This window comes from Agelaius phoeniceus, chromosome 5, assembly GCF_051311805.1.
Source record: "Agelaius phoeniceus isolate bAgePho1 chromosome 5, bAgePho1.hap1, whole genome shotgun sequence".
Lineage (NCBI taxonomy): Eukaryota > Metazoa > Chordata > Aves > Passeriformes > Icteridae > Agelaius > Agelaius phoeniceus.
The window spans coordinates 13451855-13479702 of record NC_135269.1 but is presented as its reverse complement, the minus strand read 5'-3'; the positions used below and the strand labels follow the sequence as shown (position 1 = coordinate 13479702).

General features: G+C 41.8%; 1 protein-coding gene across 2 annotated transcripts in view; it reads left to right on the top strand.

Annotated features, from left to right (window-relative positions):
- TMEM178B (transmembrane protein 178B) overlaps nt 1-27848 on the top strand; it is a 221556-nt gene that overhangs the window by 179870 nt on the left and 13838 nt on the right. For both annotated transcript variants that reach the window (XM_077178332.1, XM_054632005.2), the window contains exon 4: nt 9949-10086. In XM_077178332.1, the coding sequence (XP_077034447.1) occupies nt 9949-10086 (138 nt within the window). The remainder of the gene's footprint in view (nt 1-9948; nt 10087-27848) is intronic.

Genomic DNA, 27848 nt, shown 5'->3' with positions numbered 1-27848 from the left:
GGCTGGACTGCCTCCTGCAGGCTCCAGCAGCTCTCCTGGAGAAAATCTGAGCTCAGAATCAGGGCTTTGGTCAATCAAGCAACCATCCCCCACCTCTTCCTTGTGCCAAGCAGAATTTTAATGTACTTCCAATTTCTCTTTTTAGCACACACAAAGAAAAAAGAAAAAAATTAATAATCATCTATAAGAGAAGTTCTTTTCAGACAAATGGGAAAGCATTCAATGCTGATATATATTTTTCTCCACATTTAAATGGTATCTATTTAAATGCAGATTTTCTGGTTTCATATGTGGAGCTTGGAAGAAACGCCTTTCAATTTAAATGTTAATAGAAGAGTAAACTTCAAAATCAAAATTTCTCCATAAGGGACAGTGTTTTTTCACAGCTCTGTCTTTCTCTACTTCTTCCCTCTTTCTCTTCCATCCTCCTTCCTTTCTTCCTGCACCTCAGCCCAGCCTCACTTGCATTAAATAGTCTTTTTAAAAACAAGAATACATCTTTCAGAGTTCCTGAATGAAAATGTTTAATGCTGGATCTGTGAAATGAGTGTGTTTGAGCAGAGGGCTGGGGCACTGATAAAGCAGAGATACCATCCCTCCCCCTCCAGCCTTGTTCATGCTGGCCATTTATTAAGTGCGCTGCTCTGAATGCTTTGTGCTGGGATTATGCTCAGGCTTGTGCAGTGGTTGGGGCAGGGGATGAAAAGAAAGGAAAACCTTTTAGCATAATATTTTAGTTGCTCCTGATTGTGAGCAAAGCTTTGGTGCTGGGACAGGCAGCAGAGGAGGGAAGTGAAATGCAGAGGGAAATAGATAAAACAAAGGTGCTGTTGCCAAGTCTCTCTCTTTCTGTATTGTTCCTCCTGCTCCTCCTCTGCTCCCTCGCTGCACATCTCCAACTTCATTTATCTTTGGGAGAAGCTTAGGGAAAATCTGTTTTTTTACAAAAAGCACTTAACACTGTCTGATACTGGAGTTCTACATACAACTATGGTTTTTGCTTCTTGTCACACTCCATTTCTCATCTTTAAGGTTTTCTTCAATTTTTCTCATCACTCTTCAATTATCCATCCAGTGTTTTTATCCACTCTTCTTTCCTCACTGAAAGAAAAGATGTGTTTCTGTTTTTTCTTCTGCTTCTTTCTGGCCCTGATGAACCTTTTCCACCTTTACAAGAAGTGGTTCAAGAGATAATAACTGAAGATTAAATCTTAATAAAATTCCATGTGATTAGTGGATATGTTGATACTCTGATGGTGACCAGCATATAAAAAGCAGACTGTAACAGGGCAGAGTCTGCTCACAGATAAGGGCAATTCTGTAAACTGAATAATAAAGTAACTAATATATAGAATATGGCTTTCTTTGTCCAGATTATTTTCATACAAATGTTACTGTATATCATTATTATCTGAATGCCTATATAGAAAAAGTGATAAACTGTCTTCCATGGTCCTCCTGGGAGACAGGAGAAAATCTGACTTTCAGAGGAAAGTTTTGGAGCACCCAGCCCTCCAGCTGGAGGGAGAAAGCAGAGCTCACAGGGCTCTTCACTGATCTCAGTTCCTTGCCCCCAAGGTGTTTGTAGTTTCCTGTGAGAGCCTGGCAGCAGAGCTGTGGGGTGAAGCTGGCCCTGGTGCCCTGCTCTGCACTCCTCCTGTGCACTGTGCCTTGTGGAGGCATGCATGGAGCATTCAGTCCTAGTGGTGTCAGAGCAGCACTTCTCAACAGCACTGAGAGCACTTTACAGTGAAGGGAGTCACCTGTGCCCTGAACCCAGAGCCCATCACTGATTTCTTCTAGACCATTGGAGAATTCAGGGAAACTTCCATTTAGAAATGGGCTTTCCCCCTGGCCTCTCCCACCACCCCAGGGGTGGAGGAGCTGGGAGCAGGGAGATGGCACCCCACATTCTGCAGGAAGGATCCCTCTGGTCAGGCTAACGTGATGATGAGGGACTGTGCTGTCCTTCCTCCCCATCAAGATTGTACTGTGCTGTGGAGGCTCCAGGTAGAAGTCACTTCCCAATAACAGATGACCAGCATAAAGAAGTGTGTGTTACCTGAGTTTTTCAAAAGTACAGGATGGAAGAAAAATGAAAAAGGCACAGCTTTGATGTCATAAAGTCACAAAGTCCTCACTGAAATTGAGCAGAAGCCTACTTCAAATGCCTCAGATTTTTCAACACCTGCATAATCCATGGAAGCTGTGTAATGAAAAGCCTCTTAGCTTGGTAACAACTGAGAAATGTTTGCTTTGTGTGGCCTCACCTAGCAGGAGCAGGAAGGATTAAAGTTTTGAATATGAAGAAGAGTGGCCAAAATTGCAGGTGCCTCAGACTTCCCTGTTTCTGTGGAGAGAGGGAAAAGTGGGATGAAAGGGTTGACTGGCCAAATTGCAAGTGTACTCTGCTGGGACCAAAGCTTGGAAATATTCCTAGATGATCATATATTGCAGAGCTGAAATCAAGGATAATAAATCTGGAGAGAGAAAGACTTTCTAAGATCAGCTCTTGAACATTGCTGAAGAAATGTAAATGATCAGCTTCAGGTGCTTTCTGATAAAATCTCACCAGCACCAGGGAAGGAGAGGGAATGGTGTGGATTAGGAAAGGTAGAATGGGGCATGACAGAGTAAAGTTGAGTGGAATGATGTTTTGGCATAGGCTCAGCTACTCTGGCTCACTAGATCAGGAGTTGTAAGGGCAAAGCTTTTCTTCCGACCCTGCTGTCACTCAGGGTTGAGTAGCAACACAACAGATACCAAAATCTTCTCTGGCCAAAGTTTAATTTTGAGGCTAAGGGAAAGTAGGATTGGAGCAAAAGGCTGAACCATTCTATGGGATGGTATTCACAGCCATCCTTCTCCCAGACCATAAGTCTTGCACCTTCTACAGTGGAACTGCTTCAGATGTGTTAAATTCCTGCTGTACAAATGTCCCCTTTATGCACTGAACTCTCTGATATCCATATCATAAAGTCTGTTGAAGACAAATCAATCTTCTCACCCTCATAGGACACTTCATCTCACCCTTTTGTGTTCTTAAACAAGCCTTCCTTCCTTCCTTCCTTCCTTCCTTCCTTCCTTCCTTCCTTCCTTCCTTCCTTCCTTCCTTCCTTCCTTCCTTCCTTCCTTCCTTCCTTCCTTCCTTCCTTCCTTCCTTCCTTCCTTCCTTCCTTCCTTCCTCCCTCCCTCCCTCCCTCCCTCCCTCCCTCCCTCTTAAATCCCTCCCTTACGGTCTGGGGGTTTTCTTTTGCCTCGTCCCTGCTCCACATGAGGAAGAGGCAAGAATAAAATCAGAACTTGCTATTTGAGCTCCAGATAGTGCCTTAGACCACTGCAGAATTTCTTAGGCTCCTGTATTTTTCCCTAAATAGAGGAGGAATTGCTTTCACGAAGTTACACCAGTATGTGACCTGGTCTGGGAGTTCCCCTTTCCTCTGATGTTTTATGACAGTTCACCAGAGATAAGAAATTGCAGTGTCATGTGGGGTTTGCTATTTGCCAGCAAAAACCTCTGAAGGTGTCAGCCTTTATAGAAGACATGACTTCATCCCTCCCTTGATAAGGTATTCACCTGGCTCTGAAACTGTGGGATTTCTGATGAAGGAAGGCAGACTGAGGTGCCAGCAGTGCATAGCTGGCACCTGCCTTTAGTGATTGTTTCTGTTTTAAATAACTGTAAGAACACTTAAGAACTCTGATGGAGGAAATCCATATCGATGGCCTGTTCTGACAAGAATAAATCAATTTCATGATGTCCACTCTCCATACCCCTCATCCTCAGGGACGTGTTAACTAGCACAGACCACAGCCAGCTTGCAAAGCTTCCCATCAGCTTTTCCATGTAGGTGGGTCCAGACATTGCTGGCAATCAAACAACTTATCACACAAATAACAATCTCTAGTCAACAGAAGATGATGGAATTGTGTTGTTTAGGAGAATTTATACAGGTGTGTTATAAAGGCCACTTATAACCTCTTGAGATATGAAGGCTTACTTCATACTTGACAGAGCTGCTTTCCTTTTTTTTTTGAGGGTCTTCTGCTGTTCTTTCTCTCAGCTTTGAGAGGGTTGTGTTTTAGTGTATGTTTGTGATGTGCATATTTCTGAGTCTCTCTGGTGCAGATACTTACATATAAATGTAATCTACTGTTGCTTGGTTGAAGTGGGTTGTACTCATTGAGATTGCATTAGAGTAATCTTTAAACTGAGGACTGGGTTACCACATGATTCAGTGAAAGGCACTCAGAGATTTCAACAGTCTCAGGTAGGCTAATACATATTTCTTTTCTTATCTCTTCATACCTGAAGTGCAAGGGAAAGATTAAAATCCTCACCCTCTATTTGCCAACCTCATCCAAAATACAGTTTTAAGCTCTGCAGAGAGAATAGTGAGAGCCAGAAAATGCCACTCAAAATCACCTGCATTAATACTCCCTGCTTCATTGTACCTGGGAGCTGCTGGGCTGGCATTCAATAAAAGACATGTCTGTCCAATTCTATCTTGCCCCCGCTGAAGTTTCAGGGTGAGATAAGAGAAGGGATTATGTTGGAGAAAGATACCTCTGTGCTGCTGATTCTTTATAAGAGAAGTAATTTAAACAAAGCTCAGTGAAATCTGGTAAATTGTGCTCTAGGGCTGTGTGCAGTTCTTGAACAATTTCCAATACATATGTTTGGAAAAGGAAGAAAAAGGAGTGATTTTGACTCTTTTCAAGTACAAATGTTCTCGATCCCTGGTAAAGACAAATCAGAGGGAATGTAGTACAGGAGGGTATAGATCAGAGTGACCTGCAATGAAGGATTATGCTAAAGAATTACACCATCCCAGTCTATTTCTACTTGTGATGTTACTATATCCTGACATCTGTTCCTAGACAGGCACAGAAATGCATTTGTGATTTCCTTTTTGATTTTCCCATTTTTTGGAACACCTCAGGAAAGAACTGTGGTGTACCCAGAATGTCTTCTAAGCTGTTCTAGATATTCTTGATATAGACTTCAGGGTGCTTAGTCCCTGCAGACCTTTCTCTAATGGGAGAAGGAAGGAGGACATGTAGGATGGACTATCTGAAATACTATTTGCAGCAATATTGCACTTTCTGAGGGTCTGATAACAAACACTGTAGTTTGATTTGCTAACAAACACTTGAGAACAAGCAGTGCTGAAAGCAAAAGCTGTGCTGTGTGGTTCAAGGTCTGTCCAGAAATCCTGCTAATACAGATTTAATTATACACTCTCCACAAAATTTTCATGTAGCTGGGGGCATGTTGAGTACCCTTGACTTGGTGTCCCCATCTTTCAGAAGAGTCTCATACAGTCCTTCCTGCATGTGTTGTGAGGAAAGCAGTCTCTAGCTTTTAGGAGATATTATTAAATTCTGTGGAAAGGAAGATAGATATCAACAGGAAGATTGTGCCCTTGCTTTAGAAAGATGACTTGCAATTTCAAGGAAGAGAATGGAACCTCAGAAGTCAAAAAGGCATATTGAAATTTTTAAAAAGCAAAGCTGAATCAGAACATGTTATGTTTGCAGCTGCTGGGGTGTGAAACTTCTTCCATGATGTGATAACCAGCATGAATTACCTTATTGCTCATAACAAATACAGATGGACAGATATCAGGGTGAAAGGAAGGGCAGGGTCATTTACAAACTGACAGAGAGAGCCTTCCATCACATGTTGCTTGGAAATAAATGGCTCTTAATCAGCTTTTCTGCCTTTCTTTATCTTCAGGAAACCTATAGAGTTAATATTCCCAGCAGAAAACAAAAATGCTTTAAAGAAATGCATGTTGGTTTATGAGAATCTGTCTATATTTTAAGGACATTGTCTAAAATGCTAATGTGTCTCTTTTCATCATGATTCACAAACCTTGTGACTTTCAAATTTATCATTTCAGCTTCCATCATGGGACTTGGATTACTCCATTCTTTGTCCCTTCTCCAATGTTATCAGTCAAGAAGTTTGTTGTTCCCAACCTACATGAAAATGATACCTGTATTCTTTGCTTGATGATCCATGTTGCTTTTGAGTCAGGATTGAGTTCCCTGCCTTTTACATGCAGCAGCACCTGTAGCAGTGCTAGGTAGGAAAAGTCTCCCAAATAGAAGATAATTCACTCATAGCCCTTAGTCAACATTAAAAAGAAAAAGGGATGAAGAAGGTGTTTCTAAAAAATGTGTGGATAAATAATATTGGGTTTTCACCACCAAGTGATGTTGGTATCTATGTCCACATAGTAAATCATTGAAACTAGCAGTCATATAGGCCAAGCATTAAAAATTAACTTCTGTATTTTAGCTTATGGAATAAGCAATGCAATACATTTCTTACTTTCACCTTGTAGCTACATTTCTAAAGGTTTGGTTTGCTAGATGGTGAAGGGGAATTCAGTGTCCCTGCAATCTGTGCACTTTGCTACAGTGTGAGGGCTTGGGATGGGTACCCAGGAGAGGATCAGCTGCAGACCAGCTAAGCAATGCTCATGAATGCACTGAGATAAGTTTGTTTGCTGTTGCAGCTCCCATTTGGCTGTATAAGATTCAACAATGCATTTTGCTGGCATAGTCACTCTTCAGCTGATTGGTGTTGTCATGCCATGACCCTGAGATCCTATTACTCAGAGAGGTTTTCAAAAAGAGAAAGAATGCAGAGAACTATTAATTTCATAGTCTAAAAATAAATAAAAGCAATTTCAGAAAAATAAACCTAACCTAGAATGTGCTCAAACGTCATAAAGTGGTGTTACATGACAGCATGACCCTTTTTACCTTTGCAGGATGCATTCAGGAAGGGTTTTATCAGTGCCAATCAAACTCAGACAAAACCCCATCAATTTGTACTGATGAGCTATTGTTTATTTATATGTCATCTCTCCATCCTAAATTAGCAGAACAAATTTAGATATTGCCTCGAGTACACAATGCAAATCTTTGCTTTTCTTCTGTCCTTTCCATGTCAAGCACCACACCAACAAACAGTAATCATAAACAACCCCATTAATAGAGTTTGAGTCTGGGGAATATAGGCTCCTATTCCTCTAAATAGCCTGAGGGTGATGATTCATTTACATCCATTAAGTACTTTTCCACAAAAGAATCACTTTGAGTAGGCTTGATCCCAGCACTGACCTCAGCTTCATGTGGGCACTGACAGGTGAGGAGTGCCAGGTGGATGCTGTTGGACAAGTGAAGGCTGTTATTGAAACCAACTTTACAACCCCCTTTCCCACCACTGCTCTTTCCAAGGGCTCCCCTCAAGAGATGTTATGGCAGGACAAAAGCCAAATAGTTTTAAATAGAAAAGAAAGTTTATATTTTATTTGTTTCAGATAATCCCTAGTGGGTAGACTTGTGAGGAGCAGATTTGCAACTGGCCTAAGCAGTGGCAATCTTAAACTAAGCTCACTGAGCTTGTGAGAACTAAGAGTTCACAAAGAAGTTCTGTTTGGATTTTGCTGTGTTAGAAAGGGAATTTCAGACTCAATCAGCAAAAGAGGCTGAGGGAAACAAATGTCAAAATTTGGCCTAGAAATCTTGGTCCTGCTCCTTTAAGTCTTCTGTTTAATGGCAAAATTCATAGAGATTTTAGCAGGATAAACACCATTCCTGAGTCTGGCATATATGTTGTGGGGATGCTTGTGGTCCACTCTGGGGCCTATGAAAACTGGGTCCAACAACCAGTTTTATCCATTGGGGTAGATCTAAGGGGTTCTGGACATCTTGCAGCTGAATAAAGCTATTTAAGCTGAGCTCATTAGAGGCAGGTTGTTCCCATTTGGACAGGCAAATGGTGTTACTTGGAGTCAGCACTCACAAGTTAAATTGCAAGGGGTTTGTTAGGGCTGACACAAAGAGCTGTGCAGCACCTTGGAGAGATGTGCTGTGCTGTTATGGAAGATGATACAGGAAACAGTAAAGATTTTATGTTTTCATTTTCAAATTGAGCCCAGGGCCTCATGGACTGAAAAAGAAGGAAGACACTTGGCCATCAAAAATGCTTACTAACACTTACTGCTCGTTTTAGAAAGCACTCTGAGAAATTCCCAAGGAACAGAGACACTGCCTGGGGGAAGTACAAGTTTCTGCAGGAAATGCTTTTTTTTTCTTGTACTAGAGCTCCTTGAACATACTCAAATGTGGTGGGACAGTCACAAAACCTAAGACAAAAGTACTTTTAAGATGTGTATCTTGTTAAAAGAGCCTGGTTACTGGTGAGCTGAAGGCCTGGTTATCTTTATATTGTCAGAGAGACTCCTTGGAAAATCAGTGATAATCTACAGGAAGGAAGAGGTTGTGTTCTACAACTTGATCTTGCATACAAAGTGCTATAATGAACATGGACCTGAGTAAACTGCCTTCAAGTCCCTCTGTCCTAGCATACTGATAGACTTTGTGGACACTTAGCACTTTGGAAATGAAGTTTTATAAACCTCTGATGACGGTAATTTATCTCTTCACAAAATTCATTGAATCTGTGTTGTGGGTATTGCTGGTCTTTTTATCTACTGTGGGAAAAGCATAAAAAATAACAGAAACTGAGACACAGTCAAAGGCCAGCCAAAGAGAAAAGCTGCCATAGAGACTGGTGGATGATTCACAGTTTTCAAATCTTCCTTCTCTGTCATAAGCATTCTGTTTCTTGAGGGGAAAAAAAAAGTAAAATCATTGCTGTTCAAAAAAAAAAAAGTTTCAAGAAGGAAACAAATGTTTAGAGAGTTGACTTGGCTGGAATTTTCTTTGCTCATATACTCTTGACATATCAGTGCTTAAACTTTTTATGTGTGCGTGAAGGGGGGACAGGGAATAATCAAATGTTAGTGAAGATGCCCCCATCTGTTTCATTATCTGAGGGTGTGAAGATGCTCTTTAGCTCACATAGTCCTTGCTCTTTCAGTTGCCACGTGGTCTCACTGCCCAGATTTCACATCCAAACCAACTGTGAAGAATTTTTTTTCCCAGCACATGCAGGAAGAGGGTTCCCATCAGTCCCATAGTCCCATCCTTTTTGCAGAAGACAAATATGCAACATTGCCAGGCCTTTATTTAAGTATTCCTTTCATTAAGACTTGGGGGTCCTTTTCCTTTATTTATGAAATAAATGCAGGCCAGCCCTGTCACCCACATCAGATGTACTCAGTCCCTACTTGAAGAGCAAAAAATGTTTTTCTCCAGTGCCCTGCCCTCCTCCTACTCCTAGTGCTCCCTGGAGCAGTCAAAAACACCCTCACTAAAAATCATCTAGCTAGGTCGCCATCTGGGTACAGGAGAGGACAATGATGTGTCCTCTGTCCCAGCTGTGTCTCTGGAGTGCATTTAAGGATGTCTGACACCAGAGTATCTGTGTGCCTTGCTGCTCTGGAGGAACCACGTTTCACTCCTACCACCCCTGGATGCCATGGCCCAACTTACACGTGGGAAGTTGTGGCCCAGAGGGGCTCAGTGACACGCAGGGGTGACAATTGAGGTGCATGCTCTGTCATGTCTGTGCTTGGCACAAAGCATAAGAAACTGCTTTGCTGATCAGTTGGAGCAGGGACATCCTTTGGATGCTGGGGAGTAATGGACAGAGATGAGAAGGCAAGATGTAAACAGATGTTGTGCTAGTGCCCAGAGACTGGAGTTATTAGGCACTGCATTGCACTGAGGCCATTTTACAACTTCTAGCTCCTGAGCAAGCTGTCACAAGTCACCTGAGTGTATCTGCACTGAGCTTCATTGTGTGCTAAAACAGTCAGCTGCTCTCTCTCCCCAGCCCAAGCCAGTGACTTAATTTGTGGTTTGTCCTCGCTCTGAATCACCCTTACTTAAATCATCCTATACCACACACACTGAAGTCCTTGCAGACCAGTAGCATTTTGGATTAAGACTGTTATGAACCCCTGATGATGCTGATTTATCTCTGTTCCCACTCATGTTGTTTTTGTGTCTTCCCCACTGCAGATCTGCGCAGGATGACCGCTGGTTTCATGGGCATGGCCGTGGCCATCATCCTCTTTGGGTGGATTATCGGCGTCCTGGGGTGCTGTTGGGACCGAGGCCTTATGCAGTATGTGGCAGGGCTTCTCTTCCTCATGGGAGGTAAGGATGGTGCTGTTTGAAGAAATGCATTTTTCTTGTTGTTTTCATGTTGCCACTTTCCATATGTCCCTCCTTTTCTATGTCACTGAAAATATGTTTTCGGAGTTGTTTTGCCTGATCTGGACTTGGTTTCATTCTGAGCTCCTTCTGGTGCATATCAAGGATCATGCAGTCATAGTTACATTTAACTTCCATCACAAAACTTGTCTGGAGTGTCTGTAACTCATGGTAGTACAAAGGTTAATCTGAGTGTTTTAGTGCAGTACTCCCCTGTTGGATGTAACACTGTCACTTAGCAAGCTCAGTAATAAAAATCCAAGGATTATGCAGATGTTATTCCCACTACTATCCAATTCCACAGTGGGACACTTTGATACCTAGAAACTGTGCTGAGAGTTATAATCTATATTTATTACTCATCAGTTGCTCATGAGTCAAATGTAACCTTTAGTTTATATTTCTCTTTGCTGTACCTATGAAGAGCATTCTCTGTGTTCCTCTTCCCACTCTACATACACTTTCTTGTAGACTTCTCTCTGTAAGAATAATTATCAATCTAGCAGCCTTTTCTCCCACTTGTTCCTGTTTGTACTTGCCTTTCTCAAATATGGATGAGAAGGACCATTCCCTAACAAGGTCTAATCAATGCCTTGTATAAGTGTTGTGATGGTTTCCTTCCCCTGCTGGTGATTCCTTGCCTGAAGTATTTTGTGGTTGTATTTGCTTTTTTCATGCTGCATCACATTGGAGACCCACGGTCATCCTGCAGTTGGGTGAGACATGCAGACCTTTCTCCACCTTTGTACTTTCCTACTGATGCTCTCCCAATTTACAGCAGAGGTTTGGTTTATTAACCCCCAGGTCCATACCCTGACACACTCTGCTTTTGAACTTCTTCCCATTCCAACTACAACAGCCCTGAAGGTCATCCAGCATTTCCCATGTAATGGACCAGCCTTCCTTACTACAGATGCCATCAACATTTCTGTTAGCAGCAAATTTCAAGGCACAGTTACTTGAAATGAAGGGTGTGAAAGTCAAGTCCCAAACACAGCTCTGGGTGAATGCCTCGAAGTGAACACCACTACTTCTGTTCTCTCTTCTTTTCTCTGCTGCTGATTTTTGTTTAGCTGGGTTTTTGCCCTCCAGGCAGATCATCACTTCTGTGCATTTTATCATCTGTTTATCTATACTGTGGTGTGACACAGATCAGTGTGTGACATAGAGGAGAGATTCTGTAGTCCCAGAAGAGGAGTTAAGTGCTGGAGTAACAAGTATTTATGTTCTAGTGGTGTTGTGCTGGTGACATTAGACATCAGTTCTCTGTGCCCACAAACACATTTGAAATCTGCTAGAACCTTGTGCAAGCACACACTGGTCTTCATGGGGATGTCTGTAAATGGTTTCTTGTGGGTGTCAAAACATTATAGGCGATGGTTTGCCAGATAAGCTCGGTGTTTCTTATTTATTTAAAAGCCTAGTTTGCACAGGGGCCATTTTACTCTAATCTGCTCAGATATCTGTGTGGTATTTAACTTACTACAGCCCAACATTCAGATTAAAACATTAAGAGTATACTAAATAAGTACAGAAAAGTTACATTTATTAGAAACTAGCTATGTCTTGTTTGCTATTCGGAAATTATCATTATATATGGGTTGGTTTCCAGTGCGGCTGCAGAGATTACCTGTTAACCTGTTAGCTCCAGGTTATTTGTGAGGGATTTGAAAGATGACTGATAAAGTTTCCAGGTGAAAAGAGATTCAGTTTTAACTGTGTGTAAGGAAATGGGTCACTCACAGCTTACAAAGCCATCTTTTGGAGTGCTCAAACAACACACATTTCAGTGGAGATGGAGCCAAGGTCATGCAACTGGGAGCAGCCTCAGTCATCCCCATGGAACAAGCTGCTCCTTCTCAAAGAGCAGTGGCTCTGCAAAGCTCTCTGGAATCGTGGGTGCTGGGACCATCCAGCTGCACAGGAGCTTTCAGTGCAATGCAGCTGAATGTGTTATTTTTTTTATGGACTATGCAATGAGACCACGACGTGGGGTTATCTCTGGGCTAAGCAAAACTATTTCTGGACATCCTAACCAGGTGTTAATGCTAAAGGAGAATGTGGAAAGAATGGGAGAGGTTTGCAGAAGAACTACAAAAATGTGGTTTGAAAAACAAGAAAAAGACAGCATGCCACAAAAAGCCAATTGCTTGAAACTGTTTACCAGAAGGTTTGTAATTGACTTGAACACAGAGTGGAAGTACCTATGCAGTGGGAAGCCATCTGATAGTAGCATGCTCTTTGCATAGACAAAATAATAACCAGATCCAGCAGTTGGAACACAACACTAATTTAAATGAGAGGCACCAGATTATTTTATCTGCCAAATTCTGTCAAGATGTGTAATATTATAAATAAAGATGTGCTGGGAGAAGATCAAACTTATTTTCTGCTTCAGTGCAGACACGTGGATCAGTATTACCCAAAGGTTACCCTCTTTCTTGTTTTGCACAAGTCAATAGCAACTGCTAAACTGATTTCTTCTAACAGCAAGTGGGCATAAAGTAACATCTACAAACTGAAGCAGTCAGTTAATAAAATACACAACTAGAGACATCTAATCTAAAAGTCAGTAGCTATCAATGTTTTCAGACTGTGTCATGTGTTACATGGTCATTCCTTTTACAGCTAATGAGTCTTTTAATTTAAACTCTTTTATTGCTGGACAGCATTTGAATACAAAACTGTTGCTTCTGTCATGCCATAAGTGCTGTCAACATATTACCATGCTGTTTCCTAAAATGCATGGAGACAGAGTGCCTCTTAGTTTTGCCTTTTTCTCAGATCCAGTAATGGGAAAACTGCTTTGGAAGGTTTCTGCCATCTGACCTCATTGCAGCTGAGAGAAGACTGTGTTCAACTGGTAGCCATAGAATCAGACTGAAATCTAACCTTCCCTTCCATTTTCAACACCACTTGGCTACGTTTGTAGCATTTGTTCTGGTTTTATTTCTAGGCAAATAGCTCTTTTTCAATGCTTAAATATTGCCAGCTTAACATATCTATGGGGTTTGTCCCTTATTGCCCATAATTCTTTGAACGGGAAATCTCAACAGAACACTGAGAAGCGTGCTATAATAATCTAATAAGACCAGACATGGTTTGCTTGGACCTCTGGTTCTTTATTATATTTACCAAACAGTCCTCTTGCTAACCCATGTGGCAGTGCCTCATAAGGACTTGCTTTACTTTGCTTGATCTAATTTCTCAAGCAAATTGCTGAAACAGGTCATTTACAAAATGCAGGCCATTATTTGGTTTTTAGCTCATCCAGAATCCAGGACAAGTAAACTATGATTTAGATTCTGTTTTACACTGCTATTCTGCATGTTTTATAACAAGCTAAAAATTATTAATAATTCATCTTTTCTGTTTAGTCCAAATGTATCTGTATCAACAGCAATCACAGATCCCTTATGGCTTCCACAGGTCTTTTGCATAATTTTTGGTATTTATTGTACAATTTATACTTGGATTCCTTCTCTTGAACAACAGTGTTTGCCTGACCACAGTAGGATTTTTTTCAGTCCCTCCTCTTCTACAGAGCCAGATGGATACTGTAAATTATGTTTAGCACTTTTTATCTCACTTTGCATGATGGTACTGTTGCACAGCCTCCTATACGTAGAATTACACTATTGTTACTCTCCAGTATTGTCAGTATAATTTTAGCCTGCAAGGTGGGAGAGTTTCCCTTTTTGATAGTTTCTTCATATGGAATTGTGCTCTTAAATTTCACTGTGATCAGTTCATTTTATTCATCTTGCTTGAGACTGTTTAATTCTATTACAGAAGTGGGTCACACTCAAATTATACATGACTCCAAGCACATCCTCTTGCAGGTTCTTGTGTTTTCTCTTCATGCAAATTAGCAAAAATCTGTGCACCAGTAAAAGCTCCAACCAGTAATTTTCTAATTTTATAGTAATTTCTGGAACCTTAGGAGCATCTGTAACACTACTTCCAAATGTCAGAGTCCTGTGGCAAACGTGATGCTTTCATGCTCATAAAGTACCTAGTCTAACAGGGATTCAGTTAAACATCTACCTGAGGAAATGCATGTGCGATATTTTATGTACTGTGTTTTGACCAAAGTAAATTTATTTGCACCAAAACTATGCCTTTGCATTTTCAGGTCTAGACGTGGCCACCTCATCAGTTCCCAGGAAGTGGTGATTACATTTTCTGGCTTTGAGCAGTTCTTTTGAAAGTATTCAAATCTTTGACTAGTTTGGGTTTATTTTCATGGCAAACCTGCCAGTTCTTTTGGTTGGTGTCTTCACTCCCTCGACATCTAATTTAGCCAATATTGTCAAGGTCAAATGTCATTCCAGCTCCAAAGAGCTGAGATGCTACAAATTGGCACACTGGTAACTCTACCAAGGCAAATTCCATGGTCTCCAGGAATCCCTTCTTTCAGCTCTCCATCAAGTTGTTTGTGAATATTTCCAGAATCATGATCACCAGACAAGCTGATCCATCTAACCCTCGGTTTTTCTACCTACTCTCCAGCAAATTCATCCACAGGATTTTCTTGTTTCAGCATCTCAGGTTTGCAGTCATGCGAAGCCAACCTCACCACATCTTCTGTTACTGTATTGCTTTATAAAATCATCTTTTTAAAGACAATCTCTGATAGCCTGAGGTTTTCCCAGCTGATTTCATTCGGCTGTTTTGAAATATCATATGGCTTGCATTATTTCTAATTTGAGGGCAGGGCAAACTTCTTACCTAAATACTTCAAAGCCTTTTCCTCCTCATCAGTGCCTGCTGTGGGGAAAGTGGGGTGGCTGCCTCCTGGTGGCATGATCCAGTGTTTTGGCAGTAATTTCATCCTCCCCCTCTCTAGCTTGTGCATCTCCCTGCTGAACTGCTGTCTGTTGTCCCAGCTGGAAATACAAAATGGCACTTCCAATATCATGTTCTGGTACTTGCCTCAGCACACAATTATCCCTGGCCAGTGCTACCTCACTTGCCTTTGCAAATGTATTAAAAGACTGACAAAAAATGACATTTTATAATACTTACCAGAGCTCTGTCCATCAGCTGCACATCCATGTATTTTCCTTTTCTAAGTCTGTAATTTGTACTGAGAACACATTTCAGTGAAATAGTTAGGGGTTTTACTGCATGCCTAACAAGGCAGCCCTTCAGGGAGAGACTTCTGCGTTGTCTTATTTCGTTCCAAATTTACTGCAAATGAATGTAATAAATCATCTCTGCACTTGTTTACTCTTTTACCTGTTTTCTTCACTCTTATCAGGTCTCTGCCAGTTTTGTCTTGTGACATACACTTTAGGATGACTTTATGGTTTTTTCCCCATTTGCTACCAATTTCCTTAGAGAAGCATGTAATTTTACTAGCCTTGCAAATATTCATTATTCTTTGCAAAGTCAAGTGAATTTCTTTGCTGTAACCTTGCTTTGAGCCAATTAGAGGTTTTACCATTAATAATTCAGTCTCTAATTAGTCTATTTGGAAATTATTCCAGCTGTTAAATGCCCTCCTATGTGATTTGCCTTCACCATGCAGTTCTGTAATAAAATGATCTGGAGTCTCATATAGCAGCTCATTTCTTGTCTTTGCCTAGTGATATTTTTGCCTGAGGTACTGGGCTTGGAGCTTTGCTTGGGAGTCTGAAACTTCCTTTTCTACTGGCACTGAAAGGCCTGGAAGTCATGCTGTACACATATAGTAGTAGTATGGAGTTCTTCTGGCCTGATTTTTTGTTCTAGCATTTGCTTTCAAAAAATCAGGAATTTTTTTCATCCTCTCCTCCCTTGTTACCAGTGGTGATCTGCCAGTCTGAGGGCTTCCAGTGCCATTTGCCAGTTCCACTTTTGCCACTAATTTGGGCTTCTTCTGACCCCCTCTAAGGGTGCTGCAGAGACATTACTCTCTGTAGCTTGTCCATACTCAGAGGACCTAGGTCAGGGTTAGAAAAGCTTTAAATCTTTCCCACAGCAGAGGTGATCACCTGTTCATTCCAATGCTGGCTGCTGCAGTAAAGATAAGCAGGCAGGAAAGATATGTGAGAGGGAATAAAAAATTAAGTTATGCAGGTGTGTTGGCATAATGTAATGTTTTATTTCAGATAGGCAAGAGAGAATTTTTTTTAAAAGAAATAAAGAAAAACCCACTTATGTATGTTATGAGTGTGTTCTTTTTTTTAAATTTTAAACTAGGGAGATGCGGGGTGTAGAGGTTCAGGGACATCACACCATAACCAATATGATCCAGTGAAGCAAAATGTATTATCCCTAAAAAGACTATGTTTATAATAAATCTCTACTGTCCACGTGTCTCTAGCTAATACATGATTGGTTAATCCTAGCTGTTCATGTGTCTCAATTAGAATGCTGATTGGATCATCTAATTTTTCACGCGTCTTGCTGTGGTCATCTGGCCACCCATGACTCACTTTCTTCTTACTTTCCCAAGCTTGCTGACAAACTTGCTGAGTCCTGATGACTCTTCTTCTTGTACCCTTTTCAAGGATATAGCAACCCCATTTCTGAATATGTCCATTATTCATTGTTTGTGAACATGTCCATTGTCCATTAGTACAAGCAGGCATCTGGATTGTGCATCGGTTGAATATGGCCATTGTCTTGCAAAAACTCCTCAATCTGCAAAAAGCTCTCAACAGGGAGAAATAGCTTTTAATAAGTAATTTCCAGCCTTCTCAGAAATACTTGCAAAATATTCCTTTCCTCAGTCCAGGGAAAAGGCAACAAAATGCTTTATTATCCTCACAGCCAGAGGATGGACAGACCATTTAGACTGGGTCACCTTCCTGTCCCCAGCTGTGCCACGCTTCACGTGGGGCTGTCGCCAGGTGCCAGCAGGGATGGGGACACACCCGGGGCTCTGTGCCAGTGCCATCAGCTGTCACAGCATGACTCGCTGGGCCCAGGAGCTGATGGCCAGGCTGGGATGCCAACCCCATCAGAAAGTGGGGCTTCAAACCAGGGCTTGGGAGCTGCTGTCGGTGTAGCTGTGTTGCACACGTCCGTATCCTCTTCACTCCCACCTCCACAGAGAGCCTTGTCTTCCAAACCCCCTGGCTGGGCTTCCTCCGCCTGTGCTGTGCATGTGTGAGGAGATGACAACAGAGGCATCTGTGGATTTGCAGCCATGGGTTGTTACCAGCTGTTGAGTCATTTGAGTCTCAAATTTAACTCACTGTACTTTGAAAATAGCACGGAACGGTAGAAAATAAGAGTGTTTATTCTACGCATCTGTGGTCCTGCCGTCTCAAAATAATCCTTCCATTGCTGAATAATTTAACAAAAATGGAACAATTTAATGTAGCAGGTGTAAGGCAAAGCTCTGTGACTGACATCTCCTAGGCAGCTATGAAGTACCTTCATAGTAGCTGCCAAAGAGAAAGATAAACAAAGGGAGAAAGTAAGAGGCATTCCTTGGAAATCATTGGGAAATATGATATGTCCCACAGGGCACCTAGGATTTCTATTTTTCATTAATAATCAAGGTCTCTACGCATTCTTCAGAATGTTTACTTGTGGTGACATGATCAACCACAACACTGAATATGGAAGGTATTTCCTGTGATCATATATATATATATATATATCTCATTTATACAACATTATTCTTTGAAAGTTCAGTTTCTTGTGCTTCTTCACAAAAAAAGGAATAGTTTTAGACAGTTTACATCAATTACTTTTTTCCCTATGTAAAGGCAAATATGAATGCACATGTGTGTGCACAAGTGTATGCAGACAGACCATAAACAGCAGCCTGAGATCTTTAGAAAAACCAAGATCTGCAGTAATTTACTGGAATGTGAACTGTGAAGCTTGGGATAAACACAGTTTTCACAAAGGCATAATACCTTTGGCCACTTTGAAGAGTATTTATAATTTAAAACAAGTTGGAATACTAGAAAAAAAAATGAGATACCAATCATGTTTTATTCCTGTGGGAGGTTCTAAATTAATGATGACTGCAGAAGAGCTTAAAAATTTGGCAAAACTCCCTACAGACCACTGTGAGAACTTATTTATGTGGATTGACCTCCAGATGGAGACACAGGCTGGTTTGTATCAAGAGATGTCATAAATGGGTTATGAAAATGTTGGAGATCAGGCTCAGCACAACAAAATGATTCCCCCCTCTGCCAAGCCTCCCCCACCACACACGTGAACCCTGTGGCTCCTACCTGTGCTTTTGGCTAAATTTTGCACTATGCTCTAAAGTGATTTAAGGCTTTGAGTTGGAACAAGCTTGAGTTAATGTACAGCATTAATAGGCTTTAAATGTTTAAACCTCTCCAAGGCTCTTGATTGTTTAAAACCCTCAAACACATGACAAGGGTGTTGTGGAAGGCAGAAAAGGAGCTGATGAGGGTCTTTTTGGACCTGTGAGGTGAAGCAGAGCTCAGAGCACTAAAGCAGGCTTTATGCCCATCAGGAAGTAATGTAACAAGGCCAAGAGCATTCATATTCAGGAAATAAGAGTCAACCTGTTTCTAAAAATATCCTTTTTTGTTTTTAAGGATGTGTCCCTCTTTATGGGGAGTAACTGAGGAAATTTGGGTTCTTAACTGTGGAGAAGACAGGCTCAGGGGAGACTATTCCTCTTTACAACTACCTGACAGGAAATTGTAGCTATGAAGGGGTTGATCTCTTCTCCAAGTAGCAAATCATAGAACAAGAGGAAATGGCCTCAAATTGTGCCAGGGAAGCTTTAGATTGCAAAAACCTCTGCACCAAAAGTGCAAATAATAGCAAAAGTACAAGTAATAGCAAAAATCCTCTGTGTTCAAACAGGCTTCCCAGAGAAGGAGTCACCATCCCTGGAGGCATTCAAGAGCTGTGTAGATGTGGCACTTAGGAACATGGTCTAGTGGTGGATTTGGCAGTGCTGGGTTAACAGTCAGACTTGATGATCTCAGAGATCTCCTAAGCACTCCTATGATTCCTTTAAAACATCTCTCCCTGCACAGTTTGTGGTGTCTCTCACAGACCTGGTTCAAGGTCATGTTCCTTGGTCCCATTTTAGGCCAGGTTTCTGGAGTCTGAAGCGTGGCTTTTCTTTTCTCATGTCTTTCAAAACCAGGATACTGACAGATTCACATCCAGACACATATGTGTGGATATGGATTCTCTGTACATGCACGTGTCCTGATATGGTGTAGAACTGGAACTGCTTCTTCATCCAGACCAGTGAACCATCCAACAGTGTCAGCAACTGTTATCTCTTGCCTTTTGAATGCTATCTCATTTCCTATTTTCACTCAAAAAATAAAGATTTAGGAAATCACTCAGGCAGACATACATTCCCTTTGCCATCTTTTGAGGTTAATATATTGCCGGGATGGCCTGTTGAGCATTTCCCAGCTAGAAAAAAGTTGCTCAGCAGATGGCAGGACAAGGCTTAAAAGAGCTGGGGGTCCATGTTACATCTCAACTGCTAGTACTTCTCTCTCCTCTCTGGTGCACCAACAACACATTTTGCATTTATTTACTTATGCTGGCACTCATTTTGAAAAGGAAATAGGAGACTCTGGAAATAGGACAGATCACTCACTTTTGCAATACAGACATCTGTGTGTCACTGCCTATCAGCAACTGAAATACTCTTTTATAATTTCATGTTATAATACTCCTCAAGGGGAATCATAACTCTCATTTACAGCATAAGTTCAAATGCAGAGTTATATCTTTTGTCTCATAGAATATTATTTTCACTAGATATTATTTTTTTTTCTAGTACCTCAGGAATATATCTGATTCCTGGGTGAATACCTGGCATTGAAATGTTGAAACCTGAGGTAACATCTCCATAAGAAAACAGAGTTAGGATATAGATGTGTTTTTTGCAGGTCAATAACACAACTGTACTGCAGAGTGTAGTCATTTAGAAGTATTGTTCTGTGGGGCTTTTTTTCCCCTGGAAGGAAAGGCTCAACAAGAGAATTCATTGTCAATTCCATAGCATTTGATCTCCATGGAAACATTATCAGCTGACTTCAAAGTCAACCTTCAAATGTGTTGTGGGTTGTTTTTTTTCCTGTGGCTCATTTCTGATGCTCCTAGATGTGCACTTGCAGGCTGTGGGGAAAGAAATACCAACACAATTTCATTAGCCTTGTACCTGATCATGAGAGGGCACTGGCACTTAGGAGAAGGAGAGAAAAAGCTTCTTTAATGAGGTGCAGAGATCTTATAGTCTGGAGCAAAAGACAGGGCAAGTAGTGTATGCGCACCTCTAAATTCATTGTTTTTCTGTCCTAGCTCAAATCTGTCTCCCTGAACTTTGTGTGCAGTAAATTAAGGAGTCAGCTCTGTCTGGCTTTTCAGCAGGAAGAGCTGTTCATATTCCTCTGTGTGTTCATTTTAAGTCAGCTATACTGATTTGTAATTTCTCCCTCACCAGGATGGGAGGTACTGGCAGAAGCATCAGTACCTTCCAAAGTTACAAGAACAGACAACTTCATGCTCCGTGAAGGGCGTGCAATCAAGTTCCTTCTCAGGAATGTCAGTAGGTCTTTGGGGGGCTGACAGAAGGTAAAATAAAGTAGGAATAAAGCAGAGGAGACAGATTCTGTAGAAATACAAAAGACTTCCCCACCCACAGCCCTGGAAAACAAGTTCTGTGTGTTTTAAAATTCAGTGGTTGTCCCATATCCTTTAATAATGTCACGAGGCCTTTGATCTGTTGTTGGCTTCTGAATTACAATGGCAAGATGCACCAAAGCCAAAGGAAGACAATGAAAACAAAACTGGCATTTATTATTGGGTTGGTCTTTTTAAAAGGAAATTTTGCTGAGCTGTTTGGATGCCTGACATGAAAGTGGAAAGACTGCACATGCAACAGAAGGAAGATTAATACTGGCATGATTTGCTAGACAGAAAGAAAACCTTACAGAGAGAATGGGGAGGAAATTTCTGTGTGTGGCAGATCTTTTTTTTAAATGCAGAGGCTGCAGCAAGATTTAGATTCACTTTCTTTGCTCCTCAGGTTGTCAGCTCAGAAAACAACATTCCCCTTGGGCAAATCACTGCCGCACTTGCTTGGTCTAATCTGTCTGGACAGAGTCCAACTGGACACTGGAAACTGCATTTAAAAAACAACTGGAAAAAACTATAAATGAGTAGGGCCTTCCTCATTTCTGCCCAACCTGGCTCTTCCAGGGCATACAGAGATGAGTCATGCCAATGTACTTGTATGGGCTACAGAAGATGAGCAGGTATTTCCTTTGCCACAGGAAAGGAGATTTCAGCATGGTCCTTTAGGACTGTACAGTGTCAGTCTAGTTTGTTGCTTGCAGGCATTTATGTGGATAATGTAAGCTTCATAGGGGTGCCCTGCACTAAGTGGTTCTTGCTGACCAGACAAAACTGCATTTAATTTTGATTTCTGACTATTCTCTGTCAGTAACTGTATCAGCACATATAGAAAGGATTTTCTCTTCCTAACAGGTCAACTCAGGGAAACAGTAATAGAACCCACAGACTTTTGTAGTAAAGATTCTGAAAGCTGTACAAGCAAAGAGTCCTTTGGTCACTTGACAAAAATGAATTGATGGGCTTTTCTCCAGTACCTAAAGGGGAAAATATCCAAATCAGGTAGCCACCACCATCACCCCAAGTTCCCAATGACTTCTTTAGTACTGCCTTCAGCAAACAGTAGTATTTAAAAGGCACGTGACTAACTATCCTTTTAGACCTGAAAATATTCCCTCTAGAAGTATTTATAGTGGCACACAGTAGGCAATATGGAAGAAGGTTGCATTGAATTTACTTGTGTTGTACCTGTTCTCCAGTCTTGTCTTGAAGAACATCTATTAGTAGACTTTTCAGCAATTCAGGATTTCCTGCACAAGAAAGATTACACAAATCCTCTGAGGCTCCTTCTGAGAGATGTCCAGTTTTTTGACTGGAAGAAAATGGTCTTACATACTTAGAGGTGTAATGAGCTCATTACTAAAAGACCAGATGCAACATGGTGCACAGATTCCTCATACTACAGACCATGTCCTGTGACAAGGCAAACCCAACCTGACTCCACAAGTGTCCCTTTAGCTCTGACAAATGCCAAGGGTGGGAAGCACCTGCCTAAGGTACAGCTTGATACTAAACTTATGTGTTGTCATCTGAGGCAAATCTGAGGTGTGATGGAGTCACTTGAGTTTCTTCAGACCTCCAGCGTCTCTTTCTGTTTAATCTTTTGGCCTCTGCCTGGGTCATGCTGTGAGCTCCACATTGCAGAGGATGAAAGACCCTGCCAGAAGCCTCTGTATATGTTGCCAAGCATGGTGCTTGCCAGCACACGGATGGGATAATTTTTCTAACTTTGGATTAGAATTTTTCTTCATTTTGACACTGAGGTGCTTTTTTTGCTTTATGCTCCAGTAAAATTGCAATAATATCATGGTGCTACAACTGGCACAATTTTTGCTGTCTCCTGTGCTGTGGATGCAAGTTCATGACTTGTTATGTTTGCTTAATGGCTGTAGTCAACCCACTTTATTATTGCTAGGTTATTTTGGTTGGGTCATAGGAATCACCATTGCTAAAGTACTCAGAAGTTTATTCACTCGGGCTTTGATCTGAAAGCTTTCTTCTCTGCCTAGTCCAGCAAACCTTTGTGCCTTTAGCTAAGTAGTGTTGCTTTTGCCTTACGTGCCAACTCACAGCTCCAGAGAGTGCTTGCTCATCGCTGTAGCTCACTGGCTGCGGCTGTGCACAGCATGGGCATCCACTCCCTGTGCAGTCCCATGCCCCGAGGGATACAGTCATGGAAATGTCACCATGTGCAAATTTGCAGTGTGAAATATGGACTGACACTTGTATCAGCAGAGCAAACTGGAGTTCAGCCCTCAGCTGCTGTAGCATTGTTCCTATATATGAGATACTGATTTGCACAAGCCTAAGCATGGTCCCCAATAAGTGTTTGGGTCTGTAGCTGAGGACACATAATTCTCTGGTGCCATAAGAAATTACAGCTTGTGCAGCAGCAGTCCCTAGACAGGCACATAGAGGAGGTGGCACACAGCAGAGCACAGCTCTGGCATTTTCTGGGCACCTCTGGCACCTTGTGAGGCAGGAGGCCAAAGGCCAAATGCAAACCACATTCTGAGAGTGACTATAATGCAATATCATGACAGAGCCTGCAGTTTATCTGGTCCATGGTATAAGATAAAAATGCATTAAATCCCAGCCCAGGTGGGGATGTGATCTCACAAGGACACCGCACTAAATCTCCATCATCCAGTCAGATTTATCCTTCCATCTCTGCTTTTTTCAGAAGGGCAATTTTCCAGTAAACCCCTTGCTATTCTGCAGCCTATTGGTGATGCTGCAAGCTTCTTCTGCTGGAACAGTACATAATTAAGCAATAATTTATATTCTATGCATGTATGCACAGAGCAATAAAGTGTTCTCAAGAGCTGCGTGCTGCTGAAGCGTTTAATCCGTGCACAGAAGGAGTTTACTGCAAAGCTGCACCCTCCCTCCAAAAGGCTTTTGTCATCACTGTATTGGGAGGGAATTCGGTGTATTCTTCAATAATTTCATTTGATTTGGATACAATTTAAATAGTTAATGCTACACACTCCACTTTAGGATCAGACCAAATTTTATTTGTTTGTTTGATGTACCTTGAAAATAGTAAAAGCTAGTAGGGCAGAGAGAAAGTAAAGATAATGCTTCACTTGTGAGATTTTTTTTCTCCTGTAGCCCTATAATAAAGGAAAGTGATGATAATTAAGTAAACAGCACTCCTTTCAAAGACATTAGTGGCCACAAGAAGCTACTAGAAATACTTTAAAAGGCAGAGATTTACATTTATTTGAAAACTGCATGGTTTCAAAGGACATCTTAAAATCCATACCTTTGCAGTTCTCTTTTTATCTACCAATTTATAAGTAATACTTGACATTTCTATATGCTTTAAAAAATAACAGAAGGTGAGAAGAATCAGTTTTTGGGGTTGTTTACTTTGTACATCTGACAGCACAGTTTGTGAGTCATTTCTATCTGTTGTGGGGGGAAGGGAGGGAATGAACATCATTCTGTCAGATGCGAAGGAAATGATTTCCAAATCATGAGACAAATGATCTGTAGGAGGAGGGTCTCAGAAATGGGCTTGGTGCCCAGATCATTTTAATTACTGGCTTTTTGGATTTCCCATGCATTCATATTGGTGATGTCTCCTTCAGGTTTCAGTCAGACACCTCCTCTCTAATAATAAGGATGAGGTTGTTTAGATGTAGCTCCTGCCAGCAGGGTCTGTTTATGCCTTAGCACCACGAAGGTTCCCCTTCATCTGCAGTGCATCTAAAAAAGGCACCAGTTCTTGTCTCAGGACATCACAGACCTTGGGAAATCCTCAAGCTCCATTGCTCTGGAAGCTGAGCCAGGTCTGTGGGTGAAGGACGTGGCTTCTGACATGGTTCAAGGGGATACTAGCATCAGGGAAAATTCAAACAGATTTGCTATGGATGATTTGAGCCTGTTTGTGTTTAAATCAGTTCACTCACAAGCAGTTTTGCTCTACCCTGGAGGTGAGGTTTAAAAACTGTGGAGGCATTGCAGACCCTCACACAGCTGGGCTGATTGGAAAGAAAGGGACATTTACAAAAAAGAAAACAATAATTCCTTGCAGCAGAGGCCCATGGCACTGCTTGATATAATCATGCTTGAAAACAGCTACAGCAAAGGGCTCTGACTCATAATCCACATGAAATTAGTCTTTGACCAACACTGACATTACCTTTCCCTGCCATCCCTCTTTAGACCATGTCTGCCTCTTCAGCAAGTATGGCAGGACCCCAGTCTTATATACATATAAAGGAAACAAGTTCATCTCTGTCCTAAAAAAACCTTCCATTCTAAATTAAAGGGACATCCAGTGTAATTTTTAATATTACTTTTTAATATATAAGAAAGATGGGCACAAGATAACCAAGAGGTATTTAATAGCTCAGGTTCTCAAACCACTGATGATCATCAAGCCATTAGCAGGACAGGGACTGCCAGAACCGGGCCAAGATGAAGGGAGGCTACCTGACAAGGAGTCAGGATGGAGGTTTGACTACATGTCAAACAGCAGTTTCTGTGGCACAGACACAGCTTTACATGAAATTTCATCTCTCACTTGATTGAAGCGTTTTGCAGTGACACGTGAATTACCTGTCAAAAATCCCACTGTTGCCGTGTCTCATTCATTAGGTTTCACTTTGGAGGATGAAGCGTAAATCCCAGCACAAAGAACTTTGTGAGTTCTGCTCTGTGAGTTCTGCTTTGTGAGACTGCTGAAGGACATGGCCTTTATTTCCCTGTGCAGCTCATGTACCAGTGAGCTCTTATTGACACCTGCCATTCACATTTTGTGTCAGGGCCATGGCTGGACCACCAACATTCAGGTCTGGTCATGTGCTTGGACCACAGCTATGGGGAGTGTTTTTCACAAAGAAATTAAAGTTTGTATCGATGAAGTTTCCAGGGGATCTGAGGCATTAATGCACATGTAGGAGGATACTTCACTGACAGCAAAAACTTGGGAGGAAACTGCAGAAGGGTTCAGTTTGACTTCTGGGGAGAAAAAGGATCATAGGATTGGGAATGCTCATGACTTCCTGCAGTGCTGCTGCCTCTGAAGCACTGTGTCTGTAGTGCAGAGTGTCGTGGGCAGCAGCAACAGCCTCCCTCCTCCTGCCACCTCGGCTCCATGTCTTACCTGGACTAGCAGAGGCTTCATTTCCATGGGTAAGCTCATGTTCTGCATCCCTTTTACCCATGACTCCCTCACTACAATGGCCAACAACTGTGCAATTTGCAAGGATGATCTTTTGTGTTCTGACTGCCAGTTCATGAGGAAAAGCTACTGAACAAGTAAGGTAGGAACCTTACTTGGTTTTCATCAGTAGCCTTCCTGGTGAGAGGCCAGATTAACTATAGGCAGGAACTTCCTTGCTTGGCTGAACACAAGCAACACATAGGACTCATAAAATGGCCATAAAGATTTTTCTAGATGGCATAAAATGGCATTTTTTGTGTCTGCAATGAACAGTGCTAGAGAGACAGAGGAGTCTGTGTTGTACAAGACATCCTGCAGAAGCACTGGGGGATGACAGGCTGAGGACTGTGCTCTGCACTCTGTGACATTGTGCATGGCAGCCATTATTTGTCACCATGTGTTAGCACATTCTCCAGAAAGGGGCCAAGCTTTTCTTAGAGAAGTCTCATGCTTGTGATTTGCTTAGTTCTCCAGTGTTGTTACATGCTTCTCTTTGTTGTTCCTTTGTTAAGGGGCAGAATACCCTCAGCAAGGTGGAGTGCCAATATACTGGGCACTGCTCAAATACAAGGAGTAAGCAACACTCATTGCACTAAAGAGCTTGTGAACAAAACAGCCAAGACAAAGCGTGAAACCCCGGGGAGTATTTGAAATCCAAAGTTATTTCCTTCCCTTTTTGTACTTAGCAAATGCAGCTTTAGTCTGGCCACACAGATTTTCCCACCCACCTCTCTTAACAATCTTATATTTTGAGAGCAGAAATTACCATGTTCTGACTAGCAAAGAAAGGCCTTCCTTGTCATTTTCTAACCACAACCATTTGAAATAAGCCACAGAGCTCAGTTCAGATCACAGTGCCTCCGAGGCATCATTTCTTCCCCGATCCCACAATGTTCTAGTCATTCTGACATAGAACACAGGGAACAACTGCATTCTTGTCAAACATCTTCATATCACTGAATAACTTAAGTAACATAGTAAAACATGGAAAGGAAACGTGGTTTTTAATCAAACAACCTGATTTTTTGACTAATGGACTTTGGGATGGTGATGTCCCATTTATCCTACTCTGTGCTTTGAAGTAGTATAGTACAACTCCAGAGCCTGGGATCTCACAAGGCTTTTGCAAGAATCCAGATCACTGGTTGCAGACTGCTGGGGTGCTGGTGGGAGGCAAGAAGACTGTTTTGAATGAAATAGGCAGAGTACCTACTGCAGCAGCTCACTGGTCCTCACTGGTGCCCAGTGGCACTCCCATAATATTTGTGAATATCCTGGGCCATCTGGCAGCTGTACCTGGCATTAGCAGAAACACCTGACCTTTACAGCAGAGACTATCTACAAGTGACATTCCAAAATACAGTGGAGAAAAGGCCATAGCAGGCATAGCAGTGATCAGAAGAGGGAACCATAACAGTGATCTCACTGCAGGTCCATGATAGAGATTTGCCTGTAGATTCAACACCTATGTGATGTTCCTGCTAAATAAAGGAAGTGGGTATAATGGAAAGTCCACACATTTTGGTGATCTGGGTATGTTCCTGCAAATGCTCCCGGTTTCTGAATCGAATTCCATGGGAATTCACCAAATAATCTTACCTCTGTGTTCAGAGTGGGGAGGGTCAAATTCATTTATTCAGTGCAACTGCAACTAAAAAGAGCAAAGCAGCAGAGAAACAGCAGCAAAAGTGTTGCAGAAGAGAAGCAGAGCCAGGGGCAGGAAGGAGTAGAAGCAAGGACATCTGTTCAGCAGAAGACAGGAGCTTGTCATTGAGACTGGGCAGATTGCGACTGCTTTGGAAGATTATGCTGGTTTAGGGATGGGACCAGGAAGAAGAGGACATTCCTCACCAGCAGCTGTAAGTGAACAGATGCAGGATGAGCTGCAGAGGTAGCACACGTCACACACTACTGATGCATGCATGAACAGAGG